General features: G+C 42.8%; 1 protein-coding gene and 1 long non-coding RNA gene across 13 annotated transcripts in view; one reads left to right on the top strand and one right to left on the bottom strand.

Annotated features, from left to right (window-relative positions):
* adgrb1a (adhesion G protein-coupled receptor B1a) overlaps positions 1–20,654 on the bottom strand; it is a 684,782-nt gene that overhangs the window by 26,926 nt on the left and 637,202 nt on the right. For 7 of the 11 annotated variants that reach the window (XM_068031354.1, XM_068031357.1, XM_068031358.1 and 4 more), the window contains 4 exons: positions 12,073–12,168; positions 6,761–6,800; positions 5,449–5,532; positions 3,788–4,431 (listed from right to left, as the gene is read on the bottom strand). In XM_068031354.1, the coding sequence (XP_067887455.1) occupies positions 3,788–4,431; positions 5,449–5,532; positions 6,761–6,800; positions 12,073–12,168 (864 nt within the window). The remainder of the gene's footprint in view (positions 1–3,787; positions 4,432–5,448; positions 5,533–6,760; positions 6,801–12,072; positions 12,169–20,654) is intronic. The other 4 variants (XM_068031359.1, XM_068031363.1, XM_068031365.1 and 1 more) reach the window with 2 other exon arrangements.
* Positions 1–20,654, top strand: part of LOC137369815 (uncharacterized) — a 148,971-nt gene that overhangs the window by 115,340 nt on the left and 12,977 nt on the right. The window contains exons 1-2 of one of the 2 annotated variants that reach the window (XR_010975018.1): positions 2,924–3,122; positions 4,221–4,388. This is a non-coding gene — a long non-coding RNA (uncharacterized lncRNA). Of the gene's footprint in view, positions 1–2,923; positions 3,123–4,220; positions 4,389–20,654 lie in introns of those variants that run through there. The other variant, XR_010975019.1, reaches the window with a different exon arrangement.

Below are 20,654 nucleotides of genomic sequence, written 5' to 3'. Positions count from 1 at the left end.
TGCAGTCCTTGCCCAACCTTCATACACTTGCACTTTTCACCAAAGGACACTGGATAACAATCGGGACTGAACACCCTTAGTTGATGTTCCCACCACAGCCCAGCGGCATCAAGGCCAATTTGCAGTGTTCCAGCAACTGCAAAGGCTGAAATCAGCTCAGTACTGACCAAACATCAAATGTGATTGTTTTTAATGTCACACAGGAGCTCAACCGCAATCACTTCAGTGGAAACCCTTGAAACCAGTGTACTTGGCCATCTTCTTGGATTTTTCCAGTTTTTCTGTTGAACTTCTGCCAAAGTTATGGGTGAACTCTCAGGGAAATTCTATTCCGGGACGTTTTGGTCTGTTTGGCTCAGTTACATGCGGTCTTTAATAAAATCAGGGAGCTCCTCTAGTTCTTTTTAACTTTGAGTTTGAGCTCTTGCAGAGGCCAGTCATTACATTTCTGAGAAACTAACTTCTTCCTTCAGGCATGCTGCTTCCAATGCAACAAGATGACTCTTTAAAGATCAAAAATATGGAGCTACCATCTCCTCTATTGATTTAGATTATCCACTATTTCTAATTTCAATTCTTCATCAGTTTATCTGGTACTAAATATATACAGTTCTTTTATTCACGCATGTGGGCATTGCTGGCAAAATGAGCATTTATTGTCCATTCCGAACTGCCCTTGAGAAGGTGGTGCTGAGTTGCCTTCTTAACAACTGAGTAGCTTGCTCGGCCATTTCAGAGGACAGTTAAGAGATAACTACATTGCTATGCGACTGGGTTCACATGGAAATCAGACCAGGTAAGGAGGGCAGATTTCCTTCCCTAAAGAATATCATGAACCAGATCTTTTTTACAACAATCCAGTAATTTCACGGTCACCATTACTGATGCTCGTGTTTTTTTTTAAACTCCATTTATTGAATTTTAATGACTCCAGATCATTAGTCTGGGCCTCTGGATTACTTAGTCCAGTAACATAATCACTATGCTACTGCAGCCCACAGTTATTGGAATATAAATGCAGTGTAAAAGGAAACTGTAGTCTACTGAACCAACACATATTTCTAAGTGTTAAAAAGAGCTCATTTATCTGTATTTCCCAGTCACTCCTCCTTAATTTGCCCCATAATCCAATACTGAAATTTAATGACGGACTTGGAGACTATGTTGTGTATCTATTTTCCTGCAATAACTATGTAGAGTTCAGCTCCAGTGCTATGATCACTTCTATTCATGATATTGCTGGATTGGAAAAGGTTGTCTATACACATGTCTGCTGCCAGATTGCATGTATCTAGCAGCTCGAATGCATAAGAGGCGATTGAGATGGAAATTAGTCAGTGTACATGTATCTACCAGTATTACAATATTTAAGTTTATGAGGCAATTCTGTAGGCCAGCCTTCCCATTTGATGAACAGCAGATCATTTTCTGGAGTGGACTGGTCTAGCTCAAGTAATGTGATCAGCAACTTAATTCTGCATGATATATGGGCTATTTAGTGGCACCTGTCTCCCAATCGTGGGCTTTAAATTGTAATCCTATACTGACTACCTATCATTAAAATTTCTCATGCTCTCACTGTGTACATTCAATTGGATAGTTAATTATATGCTTTAGCAATGGGATGCCCATCACATTTCAAGGTGCATGGGAATGCAAAAAGCCTGACGGGATTGTTCCTTGCCTGATGAAAGCTACTTCCAACTTGCCAGCTGATAACTGCATTTGTAGAACTCATTTCACCTGCCACTGCAGTCTCCCGACTGACTCTCAACAGAAGTCACTGTGACAAGGGGTAAACACTGGAGGAACCTGACAGGGGAAGAGGAAACCTGGAGGAAATGACCAAAGTCCATGAAAAAGCCTATTCATGTAAAATTGCTAGAAGGATGCAAACTCAGAAAAAATACAGTTCTTTTTCAACACAGCCATTGGGTCAAGTCTGGAGAGTGTAAGTTATACCCACAAGTAAAATAAAACCTTTCTGCTTTACAGGATGGTTCAATAAGAAAAAAAACTGTACCAAAAAGAAATCAATGAAGAATTTGATGGGAATAAAAACAAAGGCTGCTGAAACATGCTTCAATATAAAGGTCAACCACCTCAGGAAGAAATATTATGTGATAAAAGAAAACAGTTTTCAGTGATTAACTTTGCACACCCATTGTATACACCTCGGGGTGATTTATCATGTAGTGCCTAAAACTGGCACGAAGTGGGCTGAGCGGATGCCAGGAGGCCAGGAACGCCATTAAACATGCCACCCACTTCGGCTCTCTTGTTTTGGGAGGACAAGTAATCAGCTACCTGCACGCTGAGCCCACTGGCAGGTCAATCTGGGGGGAGGTAACCCCAGGGAGAGGTCTCAAACAGGTGGGCAGCCAGTTTTTTTAACCTGGCCACCATTAGCAGGATTTTACTGGACCCTTCTTTTGAGCAGCCTCTATAAATTGCACAGGAGCCTGATTTGCACACTTAGGCAGCCGGAAGCCAGTTTCAGATGGGTGTGCTGGTCTCCCATTTACAGACCCTCTAAAAATTGTATCAGGCAAGCCTTAGGCATCCAAGAGGCAGCCAAGATACCCTCTGCCCCAATTTTCAACTGCTGTCTACCCATTTACAGCTGGTGGTTGAAAATCATCATCGCCCCAATCCTACACCATAACATTAACAGCAACAGTATTCTCATCCAATTGGAAATAGTGGCCTTGAAATTATACCACAGGTACTAACTTCCAACTGTTTAACACATTTATCTCAAATTCCTCTATCAGCGGAGGTCTTAAACTGTGTACAAGCACTGCAAATCCTCTGTTTGCTATTTTAGTGGGAGTGGTATTCTGGTTAAAATAAATGGGTTAATCCTTGTTAAAATACAGGAAGGAGGAGTTTCAGACAAAAGTGTTAAGCATTCGTACACCAGTGTTCCATGGTAAAGTTTCAGGACTGAAATGCTACAGACCTTGTCTAATTATGGCATGTCGGAGGAAAGACAAATAGTGCATTTTCAATGTCATCGCATTGGCATAAGGAAATCAAAATAAATTTTAATCATCTAAGAATAATGTTTGCAACAAGATCTTGCTGTTTTCTGAGTTCATTTGAAAAAGAAAAGGAAGGAGGTAAATATTCTGTTATTATGTATAACTGGTGGCTGAAGTGACTCACAGTGGGTAAAGACTATTTCTTGAAATAATCAGTTTACTTTACGTAGCAGCAAAGAGGGGGAGGAGGTAAAAAGGGCCGATACCACAGCAGATTTGAAGACAGTTCTGCCTTTGAAATTTATTTCTTTTTGCTTCGATTTTAGGCTTTTCTTCCTCCACTTCTAGTAACCCAGTCCCTTAGGTGGCCAGGTGTACAGGCTGTTGTTCTCAATGCTTTCATTTGGCATTGCTTGGGACAATACAAGAAGTCCATGAACTTAGCCTGGAGTAATTTGCATTCCACATTTCCCTTCCTTCCGACAGAGAATCATCTGACTTTTGCACCCATTCTCCCACTAATGCACAAGTGAGAATAGAAGTGGCAGTGTGGGGAAATTATGCAAGCAAAACAATATCTAATATTACATGTCATAGTGTGCTGGAGCCATTATAATATTTAACGCAAACCTGTAGTAAGTCACATTTGAATTAATGTCACAACAGAGCTCCTAGATAATTATTTGCAGTTCACAACTGTCATTGTTCCTTTGAGGAAGTGAGTGCTACTGCCAATTATACACCTAAAAAGTAAAAAGAAAGCTGAAATTAGCTGACAGCGAATTCCTATTTTATTTCCTTACCTCCAACGAGCTTGTGGATAGTGTAGAAACTGTCTCGCTTTTGGACACCATCCCTGAGTTCCCTGAATCACCTGTGTCGCACAGGTTATTGGGGAGCTGTGTTTCATTTGCAGAACTCTGCGTCTGGTGGCCAGGAGAAGGCCTTTCATTGCAAGCAATATTAACGTGATCCAGCGGTGAGTTTTTTGCACAAAACCCACTGTCTGCATTGAGATGAATAAGTCTAGTCTGGGGCAACTGACTAATGTTAATATTATATTTGCTATCGTCTTTTGGTTTGGGCCTCAGGGTTGAGGTGTTGGTGGGCAAGATAACATAGTTAGCATCTATCACTTGTTCCTGTGCTCGTGCTAGTTCCGAGTCTAACTGCTTGAAAATGTCCCCGTCACATATATATATTGATTTCGGTTGTTCACTCTTATTAATTTTCAAGGTGTGGTCGCTAAACTCGTTCATGTTTAACGATCCTGGATAGTTCAGTGTTCCCTGGAGATGCATCTTCGACACATTTGCTGGAAGACTTGAGAAGCCGGACAACTTTTGGTGGTTGAATTTCATTTTCATGTCATCGTCGTGGACCATTGAGCGTTTTAGAGTTCCCGTGAGTGTTCCTGTTCTGACGGCGTTAATATCTTTATTTAAAACTGTAACATTGAGAATAACTGTGTTATATTTCGTTAATAGAAAAAAATTGCTATACATCATTAGACAATTTTTCTGGACGACTCTGTGAGTGCCTAATAGCTAGCAACATGTGGCAAAGTGCTACATGCACAGGAAATCACTAACAGGACTACCAGATGTTCACAGCTGTTTTACTAAACCTCATTCAGGGCTCTATTTATATAAATGTGAATTTGCTTGCTATGGTCTCCCTGGGTGACCGGTATTGTTTTCTTTGTGTTCACTGTAATAAAACACTAACATTACAGTAAAGCTATTCAAACATAGGAATAGTTTTATTGCTGTAATATTAACAATAAATCAGTAAATTACTTCAACACAATTCGATATATATATATATATATATATATATAAAATAAAGTCAACAATTTATTTGGAATTGTTCTATTTTCCTCATTCTCACTTCTTTCCTTTTATCTGAACTTACATTTTACATCCTCCTTAGCCTGACAGAACCTGGATAAGCAAATTTATCTCTAAACATGTTCCCATTGCACCAACATCTAAACAAATCTCAGAAAAACTCAATTTTTTAAACCCTAAAATAACAACAATTATACTTGTTTTGCACCACACTTTTCACCCAGTGAACTCTCTGTATATTAGTGATAAATGGCACAAGACATTTTTTATCTCTCCATTTAGCTTACATTGCTCTGCATTGTCTGCTCTTTTAGGTTTTCCTTCCTTTGTCAGCTATTCCAAAGAAAACATTCACTGAAATGTGATTTTCCTTTTTAATTAAGTATAATATTTAGGTGTTCTCAACCCAACTGTTTGTGACGATCCTACTGTACACATTGGTACTAAACTAGCAATTTCACACAGAGAGGACATAAAGTTGGCTGGTGTCATTAATGGAAATGTCACAATAGTGTCGTTGGGGGTGTGCTTTACGGTGACTGGGATTAAAGGCATGGTGTTGGTGCAGAGTAAAGGGAGCTTTATTCAGTTATCTAGCCCATGCTATTCCTAACCTGGGAGTGCTTGATCCTGACACTGCTTTCTCAAAGTAGAAAAGTGTTCCACTCCCCAGCGCTGACATCCTTCACCTTGATAAACTAAAAAGAATATGAATTTAAAGAAAGAATAACTAAAACTGTGTCTCAAGTAGTGTTGCAACACAATCCATCAGCACCCACACTCAGCTTCCCTCAAGGAAAAATATTAACTCTAAAATGTGCAGTTTACAAGTACATAATTTCCATCAGAACAGCAAGTAAAATACCAGCTGTATGCTTTAATTAGCTGTTTCAGAGGCAACTGATTAGATAAAGTCTCTCCTGAGAGGCTCTTGGAAGTTACTTTTTACACTACAAACAAATATCACACAACAGTTTATTATTTCTAATGCTTTATTGACTGTATGTACAAGCTCATTCAGCACTCAATGTACAATGTCCAGTTGGATCATGAGCTCTTAACGACAACTGACCAAGTGCCTTAATATAGTCAGTAAAGCACAGAAATGAAGGGAGTGAGTTTCCTCAGAGCTTCTCCTGCTCTGTCATAACATCAGTGAAAACCCTTTGGTACACATAAACAAGGTTTCTGCTGAAGGTACAGTAGCGGAGCAGCAGAAGCTCCAAGGAAACTCAGCCCAAAATCATCAGACATAGGTTAGCAATTCTTAAAATAGGACAAGCACACAAGAATTGTTAAAACAAAAAGCTAGCATTAAGCATGCTCAACCCATTCAGACCCAATAAAACCAGCCTGGGCATCAGTAGCAGCATGACAAAGTAGCCATGTTGCCCCTGGTTATGAGGGAAAGGAAAAGAAAAATCGATTAAGGTTTCATCTCCTGTTGATTATCCAGTGACCATCTACTGATAATGCATGGGAGCATCGGGTGAGAATAGGATTGGATGATGCCACCAATGGCCAAAAAGCCAACCAATAATCACTAACACAAAAGCAAAATACTGCAGATGCTGGAAATCTGAAATACAAACAGAAAATGCTGGAAATGCTAAGCAGGTCCCAGCAGCATCTGTGGAGAAGGGACAAGAGCTTAGATTTCAGGTCCATAACCTTTCATTCAATGACCGGAAATGTTAACTGTTTCTCTCTCCACAGATTCTCTGCATTTCCAGAATTTTCTGTTTTTATTATTGCCAATAATCATTGCTGCGAGGGCACACACATAAATACTGATTACTTGGCCAATGCAGCAGATGGCACCTGTGGAATGGTACCTCAGCAAGAATTTTTTGGATGAGAGGGGAGAAAATAAAATTCCATTTAAACGAGACTGTAAATCTTATACAAAATTAATTAACCACTTACCTGATCGACATGCCATATCTACATCCTTTTCAAAGTCAGTCTATAAAAGTTAGGGAAAAACAGTTTAGAAGTGATGACAAATATTGCTGCTGGCTGTCTTTTTCCTGCCACTTAATGTTCCTCTCTTGCTTCAACAATAAGGACTCACTGCAACCAGTTAGTGCTCATGGGCAAGTGTGACAGGTGCTGACTGTAAACTGTACCATTCTGGGCAGTGGTGTGGTGAATGATTCACTGGCCTCATAATAAACTTTGTATTGGAATTCAAGCCCTCTCGATGCCTAAAAGAGGAGTTGATGGATTTTGGGCCAGAAAGCAGTAGACTGCTCAGAAGACTCCGCTGCTATTCCACCAGAGAGTTAAATTTTACAAGGCAAGTCTCTATTTGCAAGCCTCATTTGATAGGGCACAGATTGGAAAACAGGCCATAATTTAACCACTGGAAAATTGGAAGCAGTATATTTGGTGCATACTGACCTTGGTGCCCAATTCTCCAGTCCACGTTCCCATCAAGTGAGGTGCTGCACCAGTAGCCTTGTGTCACATAATTTATCATTCTATCCACTGAAATTCAAACACTAGTCATTACTTTTTTTAAACATGCTTATCTTAGTTATTTTTAAACAATGGTGTGAAAAGCATATTATTTCCATGTTATAACCCTATTTCCATTTCTGAATAAAGCAAAATGGCTTGCAAGACATTTAAAAAAGATGGAATTTGTAGGTTGGGCACAAAGCAAACCTCGAGGAAAAACTCATTAAAACTAAGACAACATTTTAGTTTTGGAAGGATCCGGTGGTTATGTCAGCCAAAAACATATTTTTCTCCATGTCCTTCATGCATCATGCTTTCTTTGATAATTCCACCGGATTACTCTTCTGATTTTCTCTCAGTTTCTGACCTGAACGCAAGCAAGAATGCTACAATTGTCAGTAAGTGGAAGATATGACATGCTTGGTATCATGATCTGCTGTTTGATGGTGACAGACCAAATAAATTCCTGCGGTGCCCACCTTGTTTCAATAGGATTGGCTTGGGAAGGAGGATGCAATGCAACGGTCATATCAACTCACTCATGGAGTTGCCCTTTGTGACATGGCATGAACTAGTTTCCACATCTCATGGGTTATGTATTTTTTCCCTACCTCCTTCCAGTTTGCAAGCACCAGTTTACTGTACTGTAGCTAGAGTTTGCTCTTCTCCATTCAAATGATGGATGTTACCTTTTCAGGAGCTTATTACAATGAGTTGCTATTTCTTAATTATAATACAATGATCAAGATGAATGTGAAGGAGTACGTGTGCCACCTCTTTGATGAAATCACACAACATTTTCCCAAGCACTCAGTCAAGGACATATTCAGGCAGATTTTGACTTACAGGTGATCGATTGATAGAGCGCACTGGCCGGCCACTAATACAACAACGATGGGTACCCCGTACTTCAGTGGCCATGGCCTAATTTAAATTTAACAGGTGAGTTGCAAGGCATCAAGTAGGTGTCTCGATGCAGCTTGCCAGATTGAGGCCTCAAGATCAGGCTAGTGTGGCCACTTAGCAACGTGAGTTGGTTGGGCAGGGGGGGGGGGGGGGGGGGGGGGTCGGGGGAGGGTGGCTGCATTGCAAACAGGGAAAGTAGAGGTCCCAGGGCAATTAATTTCTCTTATTGAGGCCTCCTGCCTCCCTGAAGCCCACAAAAGAAGAAATTTACACTTACCTTTGCTGGGCCTATTCAATTTCATCACCAGTGGAACTGGTTGGAGTGTGCACTGTGCAGGCTTCAACCAGTTACTTCAATCAGTTACGACCTAAAATAGCAATCAGGGTCCTATTTACATCATTGGACCCTGGTTCCCATATCAAAAAGGAGCCTATCACCAAACACAAACAGGGACTCTGGACACCCTGTCAAAATAGAGACGGCCACCACGTTACTGTTAACAGGACAGTAAGACAACGGACTCCACTTTGAAGGGTGTTACTATCCCGTTAATGCCAGATGAAAACAGCGAAAAGTGACCCCAATGATTGCATAAGCAATCAATCCCATACAAAGTGCACCTGTGTGAATAATTATTTTCTACATTACAGCAGTGACCATGGGCTGGATTTTATCCAGCCCTCGAAGTCGGGTTCCATGGTGGGGGAGGGGGCGGGGGCATGAAGATTGCCCTGGCTGAGGACCACCATGGACCTCGACACTGGCAGGGTCCAGCCTGATATTGCCAGCGGCAGCGAGGACTCGTGGCGGCACCCCGCCGCTCAAAGACAGGACCGGCATTTAAATAAATTAACACCTGAATAAATGAGTCTCCCGTCGCCTCCCGAAGTCCCGCTGCTAGCTTCACCGCGGCGGCCGGCACTGCCGCGCCTTCAGATCCCCATCCGGGGAAATGAGGCGCAACACTGGTGGGGAGGGGGGAGGAGGTAAGTTTCTCAGTGCAGGAGGGGGGGGGGGGGCGATGGGGTCAAATGAACGTCATGGGTGTAGGGGATGGTGGGAAGGGTTATAGTTTAATGTTTGTGTAGTTTTGGCGAGGGGAGGGGGAAGGTCAGATTGTGAAGTTGTGTTTTGGGGGGGGGGCAGAAAGAACAAATAATTAATTTAATTGATATGGGGGGGGTGGTTGGAGAGGGGAAAAATAAATGTACTTATTTATTTTAGTTCAATGTTACTTTAAACATTTAAATGTCCTGGTAGGCTGACAGCCCTTTAAAAATGGCATCAGCGCCTATGCACAGGCAGTTGACGCCATTGCCAGTGACGGACAGCCCGCGCCCCTCCAGGTGATTGGCCCGCCCCGGCTATTTAAATGAACCGCTGCTCTTTGGTGCGCGGGAGGCTGCCATTTCTTCTTGGTAGCGGGCTTATAAAATTCAGCCCTATACTTCGAGTATTTCATTGTAACGAGATTTGGGACATCCTGAGATTGTGAAAGGCGCTATATAAATGCAAGTCTTCCTTTTGTTTACAACTTGGCACCAGTGTGCAGCACACACTAATCAGACATACTCTTGTGTAAGGATAGAAAGTTATACCTCTGAGTGTGGATAAAAGTTGGTGGTGGAATCATATTGGCCCTCTGGTTTCACCTATGACAAAGTAATTTCACCAAAGATGGTGAACCCAGGCCAACACCTTAACACTGGATTCCTGTCAGCTGTTGCTCTGCTTCTCCAGCACTGGAGAATCAGCTGATAGGAATGTGCAAAGTGAAGTGAGACAGGACACAAAGAATATTTCTTTATAGATGTCATATGGTATGAAAGTGAGAAAATGGCTGGGGATAAACCTTAGTAATATTCAGCCTCATCTTATACAGTAGGCGTGGATTTTTGGGATTTGAATTTTTGGGGGAACCATCTGATATCTGGGTTTTCCTAAACACAGGGAAATCTTTTAAGTTCCAACCATTTTCTGGATGTGTATACAAAATGCAGGGCATCCAAAACTGACCACCAACTTTTTGTATGCTATTAAAAAAAATAACTCTGATCTGAATGACCTTCTCAACAAAAACCACAAAGTGTTCAGAGTGTCATGGTGTCCTACTTATTTGCATGTTTAATTCAGATAGTTGCACTCTTTCAATGGCGATGTTTGTGTTACAGCATTGAGAACAGTATATCACGGGATGGTATTTAATGCTGACTATTTGAACAAATGAAATGTTGAGCATATACTGTAGTTGAGTCAAACACTTGAAAATAATAATCAATATGTGGAGAGCAGTGCCCCAAATATCTTTCCTATCACTATGCTCCCTGCAGTCTCTTGTAAAAGTAACCCTCAAATAATGTGAACTTAAGATAAAATTTACAGCACAAGCACAGGCTATTCAGCCCAACAGGTCTTTGCTGGTGTTTACGCTCCACGTGAGCCTCCTTCTAACTTACTTCACCTCACCCAACAGCTTATTATGACAAACTTTGGTAGTGAAATCCAACTTCGGCGAGTTCATACAATGTATGGTCGCAGATCAATTGCCTGTTACACACCTGCCCCATTCTCCACTGAGGATTTACCCCTTTTGTTACGAAAAAATCTTTCATTATCACAAACAATAGCCAAGGTTTCCCTGCAATCATCTGAAAAACTCAAACCACAGTAAGATGACTTAACAATTTATTTGTACACTTAGCGGATAAATTCAATTTATAATGTATGCTAAGCCACATAGAAGTTCCTAAATTTCATTGTGTTGTTAGCTGATGTCAGCTGGAAGTAGCAGCACTACAACTGGCTTCAGATAAAGGAAGAGAAAATTAATTGGTCATGGGTCCCTGTTCCTGATCATTATGCAGCGTTCACGTCTTGACATTGGCCAAGGAAAGAACAGATCTCGACTGTGACGTCCTCCACATTGAGATGCCTCCTGTCACAATCTGGCTACTCAGAAGGGTCACTTCGTAGTGGCTTCTGATGAAAAGGTTGTTCAGATTTAATAAAACATAAAATCAGTTCATCGTCCCTTGCGTGTCTGGGTTTCCCTCCATTTTACATGTTTATCCAGGAATTGCCAGTGCCACAGAACCCTACCACAGCAAGAATTAGCAATCTTCAGAAGAGAAAATAGAACAGAAATAGAAACAATATGATTTTCTCCTCTTTGAGAACTATGGCCTTATTCCTCTAGTGTTCATACTAACTATGTATGACAGGAAAACACCAGAACGATGGGGGTGCTACAAGCCACTGGTATAGAAATGGGCACAGGACATGTACATTTCTCCAGCTATACATAACTTAATGTCTTCAGCTATAGCCTAATAGCTTCAGAATATGAACACAAAACCCTTTGGCATTACAATATACAAATGGCCTCTTTCTGTTCCGTCATTGACTCTATATACCCTTATCTAATGCAACATCTGTTGAACATCAGTTCCATTTTTGTTGAGAATGTTAAATTCTGGATGTAATGGCAACAGACAGGATAGTGGAGTTGAGACAACATTCAGATCAGCCATGATCTTATCAAATAGCGGAGCAGGCTCGAGGGGTCGTGTGGCCTAACCCTGCTCCTAATTTGTATGTTCTTATGTACTAAAAGGATGGACAGAAAAAAGGCCAGTGAGTCAACTGAGTCTGTCCAATTCTGCTGGGTTGCAATTAGGCAACACAATCACCAATACTCCCTACCACCAGCTGGCATGTTATCTCCCAGGAGAAGCATAAAAACTAGATTAAAAAGTCCCCAGCCATTACGGCAGAAGAACTTGTTCTAATATTTCTCACAAGCAATCATTCAAGAAAGGTAGGTAAGCATTCAACACAAGTATGGTATTTTTAGCACAGAAGTCCATACCATTAATTGTGCATGTCCATTTTGAAATGATCCCCCAGAGTCTCCATTCCCCTCCTCTTGTCGATCTACAACTCTACACTTCACTGCATCCTGAACCTGTGAAGTGAGACAAGAATTCCCGGTTAAATTAAAATATTAATGATGGGGAAAAAAGGATCAGATAGGAAGAGTTCAAAACCCATTCACTATTTTCTAAAATAAGGTTCTGAGTGGAGGAAGGAAAGAAAAGCTGATTCTTAATGCAACTGAATGAACAGCCAATCTCAAATGCTTGCAAGGTAAAAATGATAAAGCAGAGGCCTTTCAAGATGAGGTCTCACCATCATCGGTGTTTACTTTTTAAAAGGTAATTACATCATTTAAGATTCCTAGAATCATAGAAATATTGGCAATTTCTGTTAATTTATTTTATTTAAATAGTGAGTACTGCTGATGCTGTAAAAGGAAATTAGCTTGAAGGAGTTACTGAGGCCAATAACGTGAATTGATTTCAATAGGCTGTTAGTAATTCTAAGTGGTTCCGCCATTTTGACACCAAAATAAGGCATGTTAATTTTCTCAGTCACGAAGAACACTGATTGCCCTCAGTACCCGCGATGCCTTCATGACCAGAACAAAAATGTTTAGTGGAAAAACATATGAAGGAGAAATAGCCTCAACAATAAGTTTAGATTGAATGACAGTTTTTCTTTCTTAAACTGTTTGCCAATGATGCTGACAGCAAGATTCTATCATTATTATCAAAGTGCAGTGTAGTCTTGGCCAAATTCCATTTTTGACACTCTGGAAATGACTACCCACCACTGTTTTCCCCTTACTTATGGTAAAGTGGTAGATAGTTAACAAATGTACATTTGATACCACTGTCTGACTGCAGCAGATATTATTAGAGTAGTTTTAACAAGGGTAAATTGATTTTGCTAAACACTTCTTAAAAAAAAGTAAGTACAAAAGTAAGTAACTTTAGGGTCCTGAAATTCTGAGGCGCATGATCTGCCACCTTAAGTGTGCTAAAGTAACCCCCTGCTCAATGCAGACCTCGTCCCTCATTCCAAGGTCAGAAAATTTCAATATTGTTGGGCAGGACAACATTGTAAAATATCGATCTGCATGATGTTAGGGGTGATGGAATCTCAGGTAAGGACAGAATTGCTGTACTTAAAAGAGTGACTGCTCTTGAAGCAGTACCAGCAAGCAACAATTTCAAACCATAGATCAAGAAGGCAAGAAGAGAACCTGAAACATTTTATAGCATGATGTTTATTTTACTGTGACTGAAATTAGCCAATTAGTCAATACAGTAGTCAGGACCACATGGTACAATGGAACCTTAAAATAGGTCAAGGAGCAGAACTTGTATGCAGATTTAAGGACACTGAAATCTGGAATTCACTCCCCAAAAGACTCTGGATTTTGGGTCAACTGAAACTTTCAAGACTGAGATTGAAAGATTTTTAATAAGTAAGGATATCAAGGGATATCAATCAAAAGCAGTTAAACAGATTTAAGGGTATTGATCAGCTATGATCTAACTGAATGGCAGAATGGGTTCAAGAGGCTGAATGGCCTACTCTTGTTCCTGGTCTAAATCCAATATTTACATGGTTGCATCTTTGCTAAAAGAGACTTTCCTTACACACCCTCTCACTTCTGGCGGGTTTTAGGGCACAAGTTAAAAGTAGTGTAATAACTGCATATCTTTGATAGTTAGTTGTTTGGTAGGACAGAACTTGAAACTTGAACTTCTCCATGACACCATCTACCAATCAAAGTTCACTTGCCAACCAATCAGCACTGTCTTCTCATGCAGTATAAGTTGTTGTTTCCCTTACATTGGTTATTCTTGTGTATTGTCCTAATTAGTGCAAGACGAAAAGCTTCGACAACATGTCTCTATTTTCAGCAATTCTTCTATAAGTCTGAAATTTTGACTCCCCTCAGTTAGCCACACTAAGCTTACATCTGAACAAACCATCAAATTTTTGGGTAGTACAGCAGCTGAATTGGATAGCCCCTGAAAATTAGCACAAGGATTGTGATGCATGATTGGACTGTGCCAGCTTGTGCTGCCTGCTCATTTGAACGACTGCTCCATGCAGCCAGCATTAACCACAATGTTCACTAGCTACACACATTAGCAGGGAGCCCAGAATCGTAAATTCCTAGCAACACTTAAAGTTAGCTGCACCTCTTAAGGGGGACAAAAACTGTGCCTGGAGCAGGTGTTGGCAGTCATCCAGGAAGTGAATCTGACCTGGGAAATAGTGAGGAACGACACAACATGGGAGAGTGCGGGATGCAAAGTTTTCTGAAGCTGCCCTGGAAGTCTTGGTGGAGGAGGTGGAAAGTAGGAGCAATGTTCTGTATCTGCAGGGGACAGAAGGCCCTCTAGACAGTCGCTCAAAAGGCAGTGGGTGCAGACAGCTATGGAAGTCAATGCCAGAAGTCTAGCCCTGTGGACCTGGATGCAGTGCTACAAGAGGTTCAATGACCCCAAATGAGTGATCAGGATCAGTGAATGTATCTTCAAACGCAATATCCCACCAACTGCACCACTAGCCGCAGACACTACTCAAACCGCCACAACCCCATCACTCACCAACCAACATTCTCTATCAGTCAGAACTCATAATTAACATTCATATGCATCACCTCACCCTCACATGCTTACCACCCACATCTCACAGCTGGCACATAGTGTCAGTTATTCAATCTTGACAAAGCCATCACCCAAACAGATTGCACCATACTCAGTGACACAGTTCCCTCTCTCTTGAAGGACAAGATGGCATGTAACAGGAGGCAATTGAAGCTAACTGGAGGGGGAATTGGTGTAGCTGCATGTCCTAATCCTCATGAAGGAAACAGTGCTGGCCATTACAGGGACGCCCATTGCTGAGGCCGTGGCCAACATTGGGACTGAAACCATCAAAGATGATGGCATCCTCATACCTAATCCTCCCCCTCACAACTCATATCCCCCACTGTCCTGATTTAAAAGATGCAGATGGTGTAAGCATGCACCTCTTACTTCCCCCACCACCTGACCTGCACCACAACCCTGTATCTTTTTTCCTTTCAGATACCCAAGAGGTCCAATCTGACCAGGCAGTGAAGGAATGCCAACAAGACAGTGATGATGATGACACAGCAGCATTACTTGATTGCAGCCACCAGCTCAGATGTTGACACTGTGCGTATCTTGGAGGATAGATTAGAGGTGAGATTTGCACATGGTGAGACGGCGGGCTGGAGGGAGAAGTCGCACGGTTGTACCACTGCACTCAGATGAGCGCTTCGATGGGTCAGAATGCAGCTGGGCCTTCTAAGCCCAGAGCTGCTCAAGGTCATTCTCCAAGGCCATCTGCAGCCTGCTCCACAGAAAGTCAGCAGTCTTCCACCAACCATACAGCAGCAACTAGGGTAGCACTGCGTAGGAGCACTAGACAGGGATCTTTGGCATCACTGTCTCCAAACACTTGTAGAATTGTCGTAAAAGCCAGAGGATAGTAACCATCAACTAACTTGTAAGTAGCTGATGATCCCTTTAATTAGGACTGGTGGTAGGTCCTTCCTGCTGCTGAACAGATGTTCAACTGTGCGAGGTTAAAAAAGGATGTTATCTGGAGCATTGAGCTTCAAAGTGAAACCACTGGCATTAATTTGAATTCAAGATCTGCCCACTCGACAAGCTTACGGCAGGTGTTCACTCTGCATGTGCTAATGCTCATACCATTATGGCATCCAGCAAAATTCCACCCCACAAGTGTGTGCACGTGCTGAGGATGCCAATTTGGAGCTCTAATGGCACTCATAGTGACCACCACTCCCCCCCCCCCCCCAAAAAAGCACTAAGAAGCTCAATTTCATGCCATGCACTGTCTCCTCTCCTGCTAATTTCTGCTGGATTCCTGAAATCTTTGTTTTAACATTCAGAATTAATGGATGAAGGAAAATGGCATTCAGGAATGACTGGCTGCCAAATTTGGCTTGGCAGAGCTCAGTTTTTTGCTGCTATGAGTGCCATTTTGCACCCAAAATGGCCTCCGCAGCATCTGCACACACTTCTAGTGCTAACTGTGTCAGAAGTCATTTTGGTGAGGGCATTAGCGAACACACAGGGAGTGTCCACTGAAGATATGCAGAATAGACAGATAGTGATGTCAGTCAGTATGTTAACGCCAGCACTGACATTTTGGAACTCAACACTCTCTTAACCTCACGCGGTTGAATGTGCATTCAGCAGTAGGAAGGACCCCCATCACCATCTCAACTTAAAGGGATCTTCAACTACTTTCAGGTTCGTTGCTGAATTTGTAGAAGTATTTTGTGGTTTCTAGGCTTGTCTGAACTCTACAGGGAATACTGTAGCACATGCTGTTAGGCTTTGTCCTGACTTAAAGGATTCTGTACAAACTACTTGCCCCCAGACATGACAGGGAGAATAAGCAGAGGTGACACAGAGTGGGACAAACTGCTGGGAGAGGAAGGAGGAAGAAGGGGAAAAAGACAATCAGCAGGAGCTTTATTCACCCAATTCTCCTCCTTGAAACTCAGCGAGCAACAGTGTGACAGATGTCTCTGCTTCACTGAGAACATCCTCACTGAAATCTGCCCCCTGCTGCAGCCACAACTGCAGTTTCAGAGCAGGGTGAGAACGGCATTGCCAATGTCTGGGAAGGTGACTGTGGCCATGAACTTTTACACATTTGGCTCCTTCTAGCCTCAAGCAGGTGATATTTGCAACATCGCCCTGTTTGCCATCCACTTTTGCAAAAATGTCACTGAGATTCTGTATTCCAAGCGAGCTGAATAAATTTAATTCTCTCTTGCCAGAGACAAGCAGGCGAAGCAAGCACACGGCATTGTGAGGATTGCAGGCTTCCCCATCGACTGCACGCACATCGATTTTCAGGCAGCACATGAGATGTACTGGAAGCAAAGGAATTCCACTCCCTCAATGAGGCACTGTAGACAGCAGAAAAAATGTCAAGTTTCCCACAAAGCATAATGGGAAAAGAAGCCAACCTCAAACAAACATCAGATTTGAAAAAGGAGAAGAGCTGAGGTCGTGGTTTTGTGAAGGTCCATCTGTCCTGAAGAAGGAAGCAAAACTAGACTGCTGACTGAGCAGACCCGAGGCATCAAGGGTTGCTAGTCTTTGTGGTTATCAAGGATGCTATATCAAGAATGGATAAGGGAACGATGGGGCAGATGTATCCTGGTTATGAGACATTTGGACAGATGATCTCAGGATCATGAGGGTCCTGGGTGATGTAACCTTCTTGAAAAAACATATAAAAATAGGAGGGTCCGAAGCCTCGGGAGCGACAACCTGGGATCAGCCATCGCAAAGGAAGACCTGAGTTCGATACTCAGAGAAGACTATGACTGCACAGAGGGAGCCTGGCCAGTTTGCCTCTCACGGGTAGTACTTAAGTCCAAGTCGTGAGTCTTGTGATTTACTGTAATCAGTCGTAATTAAGCACAGTAAATGCAAAGTTTGAGAAATAATCAAGCACTTGTATGCTTTAAGTGATTTTAGTACTAATAAAGTGAAGTTATATGAGATTTTGGTTTCAGTGTCACATCAGTTGATACCCAACAGAGGAATAGGATCAACAGCACCATATTCAGCGTATCATGCAAGTCAATGCCTGGTATCCTGCCAGCATTCATGTTGCCTTCATTCTGCGGCAGTTGGCTGTGCTATTAGCCATTGAGCCAATATGACAAGCCAGAGGGTGACTACTGAGCTATCCTTTGACGACATGGCTCATAACTCTAGTGAGCAGCTCACGCATACATGGGCAGCATATGTATAACGAAAGCCATGCAGTCACAAGAAATGTGATACTCACTGGGGTGATTAAACAATACTTTTGCTGCCTGGACTGGTCTGAAGGAGCCCTGCAGTACTCGGCAGAGCATGTGTCACGATTTGTGGTGGTTTGCTTTATGTTGCACAAGCTCACCATCCAGCTATCCAGCGAGCAGGTGACGAGGAGGAGGAAGAGGACTAAGAGTAGAAAGGGAGGAGGCTACAAACACAGCCCCTTTCTGGCTGGGCTGAACACAATCAAGTGCAATACCAGTAAACACAACCCCAATTCTCCATTCATCAACAGTCCCAGGCCTTATCTTCCCTCTGTTACCGACCATTACAGCATCCGCTTGGCCACCATGCAAAAAGGTCACAAAAAAAAGCATTCTAAAGCAAATTTACAAATCAAAGCATGGCATATTGCATACAAACATCAACTAATCACCCTAGTAAATTCCTTTGGCACCTGTCTTTGATGTGCCTTTGTCTGTTCTAGTGCTCCTACGCAGAGTTATCCCAGTGGCTGCAGCATGCCTGGTGGAAGGCTTTCGTTAGCGGTGACTGCAGATGGCCTTGCAGGATGTGCTTGAGCAGCTCAGGCCCTCCAAGGCCTGGATTCGGACGGCACCATTTTGGCAAGGGTGGCAGTAGTCCGGGCTGGCTGGGTGGCAGACAACAAGGGCACTGGCGGAGTGGCAACGGTGGGAGGACAAATGCTGTCATCCCCTGGGGAGGCATCTCAGCAATCCTACGAATGGGTTGGAAGACGGATTGTTGCACTGTTGTGACACATTGTACACAGGTATCCACAGCTATGATGGCAGAAACTGAACTAGGGTAAGAACAGTTTGAGTTAGCATGGCAGCATGTTGAACTTGCATGACTTGAATCTGAGCTTCTACTGCAGTGCTCAGATGTTGATTGGCTTCTGCTGCAATGGAAGCTGAGACAACTGCCATCAGACACAGCTTGCTGGAAAGGATGAACTCCAAGCTCTGTGAAAAGCCTTGTGCCAAGTTCGTACAGGACTCCTCCATGCTCCTTGACACTGACCACATGCTTTCTGGCAGGACTGCTAATGCATCAAGCATTTCACTGTGAATACCCATCAGCATTCTTCTGTAGGCCTCCCCATCAAGGTGCTCACTTCAGTCTTCTGCAGCAGAACTCATGTACGATCTCACATACCAGCGCTACCTTCGACCCCTGCCTTAGTTGCAGGCCCCTTGTGCCCGGTGTCTCACTGCATACATATTCCGCCTCTAGGGTATCCTCTAAAGTACGCACAATGTCAGTATCAGAGCTGGCCGCGAGTGTGTCAGCAAGAGATGCTGTGTCTTCCTCATCAGTCTCTTCTTCCACCTCGATGTCTTGCTCTTCCATCACTGCCTGGTCAGCTCAAAGTTCTTGGGTATCTGAAAGGAGAAAGGTACAAGGGTAGTGAGGGGAGGGGTGGAAAGCAAGAGGTGCATGCTTACACCATCTGCAGCTTGTAAATCAGGAACTTTGTGGGATAAGAAGGAAATGGATTAGGTAAGAGTATACCATCATCTTCAATGGTTTCAGCCCTCCATGGGGGTGAGGACATGCAGCTGTGCCTGTCCCTCATTGGTTAGGTGCTGCTTCCATTTGTTCACCCCTTGTCCTGCAAGAGAAAGGGAACTGTGTCACTGAGTGGTGCAATGCATTTGGGTGATGTGGCTGACAGTGTTGAATATCTGGCAGTGTGTTCAAGCTATGAGGTGTGGGTGTGAGTCTTGCAGCAGTGCTAATTGTGTGAGAGTGAGCCGAAGCTCTGAATGTTGAGCATGAGCGGTGATTGACAGAGATTGTTGATAGGTGAGTGATGGGGGTGTGGTGAAATGAGCACTGCGAGAGGCTAGTGGTGCAACTGGTGGCATATGACATTTGAAGATGCATTCACTGACATTGACCACTCGTGTGAGGTCAGTGAACTTCTTGCAGCGCTGCATCCAGGTCCTCTGGATTGAACTGGCCTTGACTGTAATGGCTATCTGATCCCACTGCCTTTGCAAAGTTTCCCTGGAGGGTTCCCACTGCAATGTCAGAAAATCTTGAAGCCCGTTCTCTGCTGTGTTGTGCCATTCATGTATCTTTTTCACGTCATATTAACTTTCAGAACCTACTCCATCCAAAATGCATCTCTCCTTTAAGAAGTGCAGGCTGGCTTTAAGTAGTGCAATCTAGCTTTAACTCATACAAGCCTCTCACGACTTTGGCCCTCTGCTGAGGCGTGCGGCCACTCATCAGTGCAGTGAGCATTCGCATGCTACAATGTAAATTAGCAGGCAGCATGAAGTTGCAATGCTGCTTGCATCGGAAGCAACAGGCGCGGGTTAATCGCGCATCATAATTCCCGTGCTGGTTTCCGGACTTTATTGAGTTTTGCGGCCACTGAGTCTGGCAATGTGAGCAGCGATGAATGGACAATCATGTTAAATGAGAAGTGCATGAAAGCACTGTTGTTTAATGAATGTATTTAAGTGATGTCAGCTCATCTCTCTTCAACTACTGGTTTTAGTAACTGTTTCCAGCTGGAGGGCAGTGGGTTCAGAGGGAGAAAGTGCTTCTGTGATTTAGAAGGAGGTAGCTGTTTCTGTGAAAGAAAGAACACTTGAATTTATTTAATCTTTTATCACCTCTCTCATGATATCCCCAACGTGCTTCATACACAATTAGTTATTGTAAAGTTCAGTGACAACTGTTAAGCAGGGAAATATGGCAGCCAGGTTGTGCA

This window comes from Heterodontus francisci, chromosome 5 (genome assembly GCF_036365525.1).
Source record: "Heterodontus francisci isolate sHetFra1 chromosome 5, sHetFra1.hap1, whole genome shotgun sequence".
Taxonomy (NCBI): Eukaryota; Metazoa; Chordata; class Chondrichthyes; order Heterodontiformes; family Heterodontidae; genus Heterodontus; species Heterodontus francisci.
The sequence above is the reverse complement of the archived record's forward strand: the minus strand, read 5'-3'. Positions and strand labels throughout refer to the sequence as shown.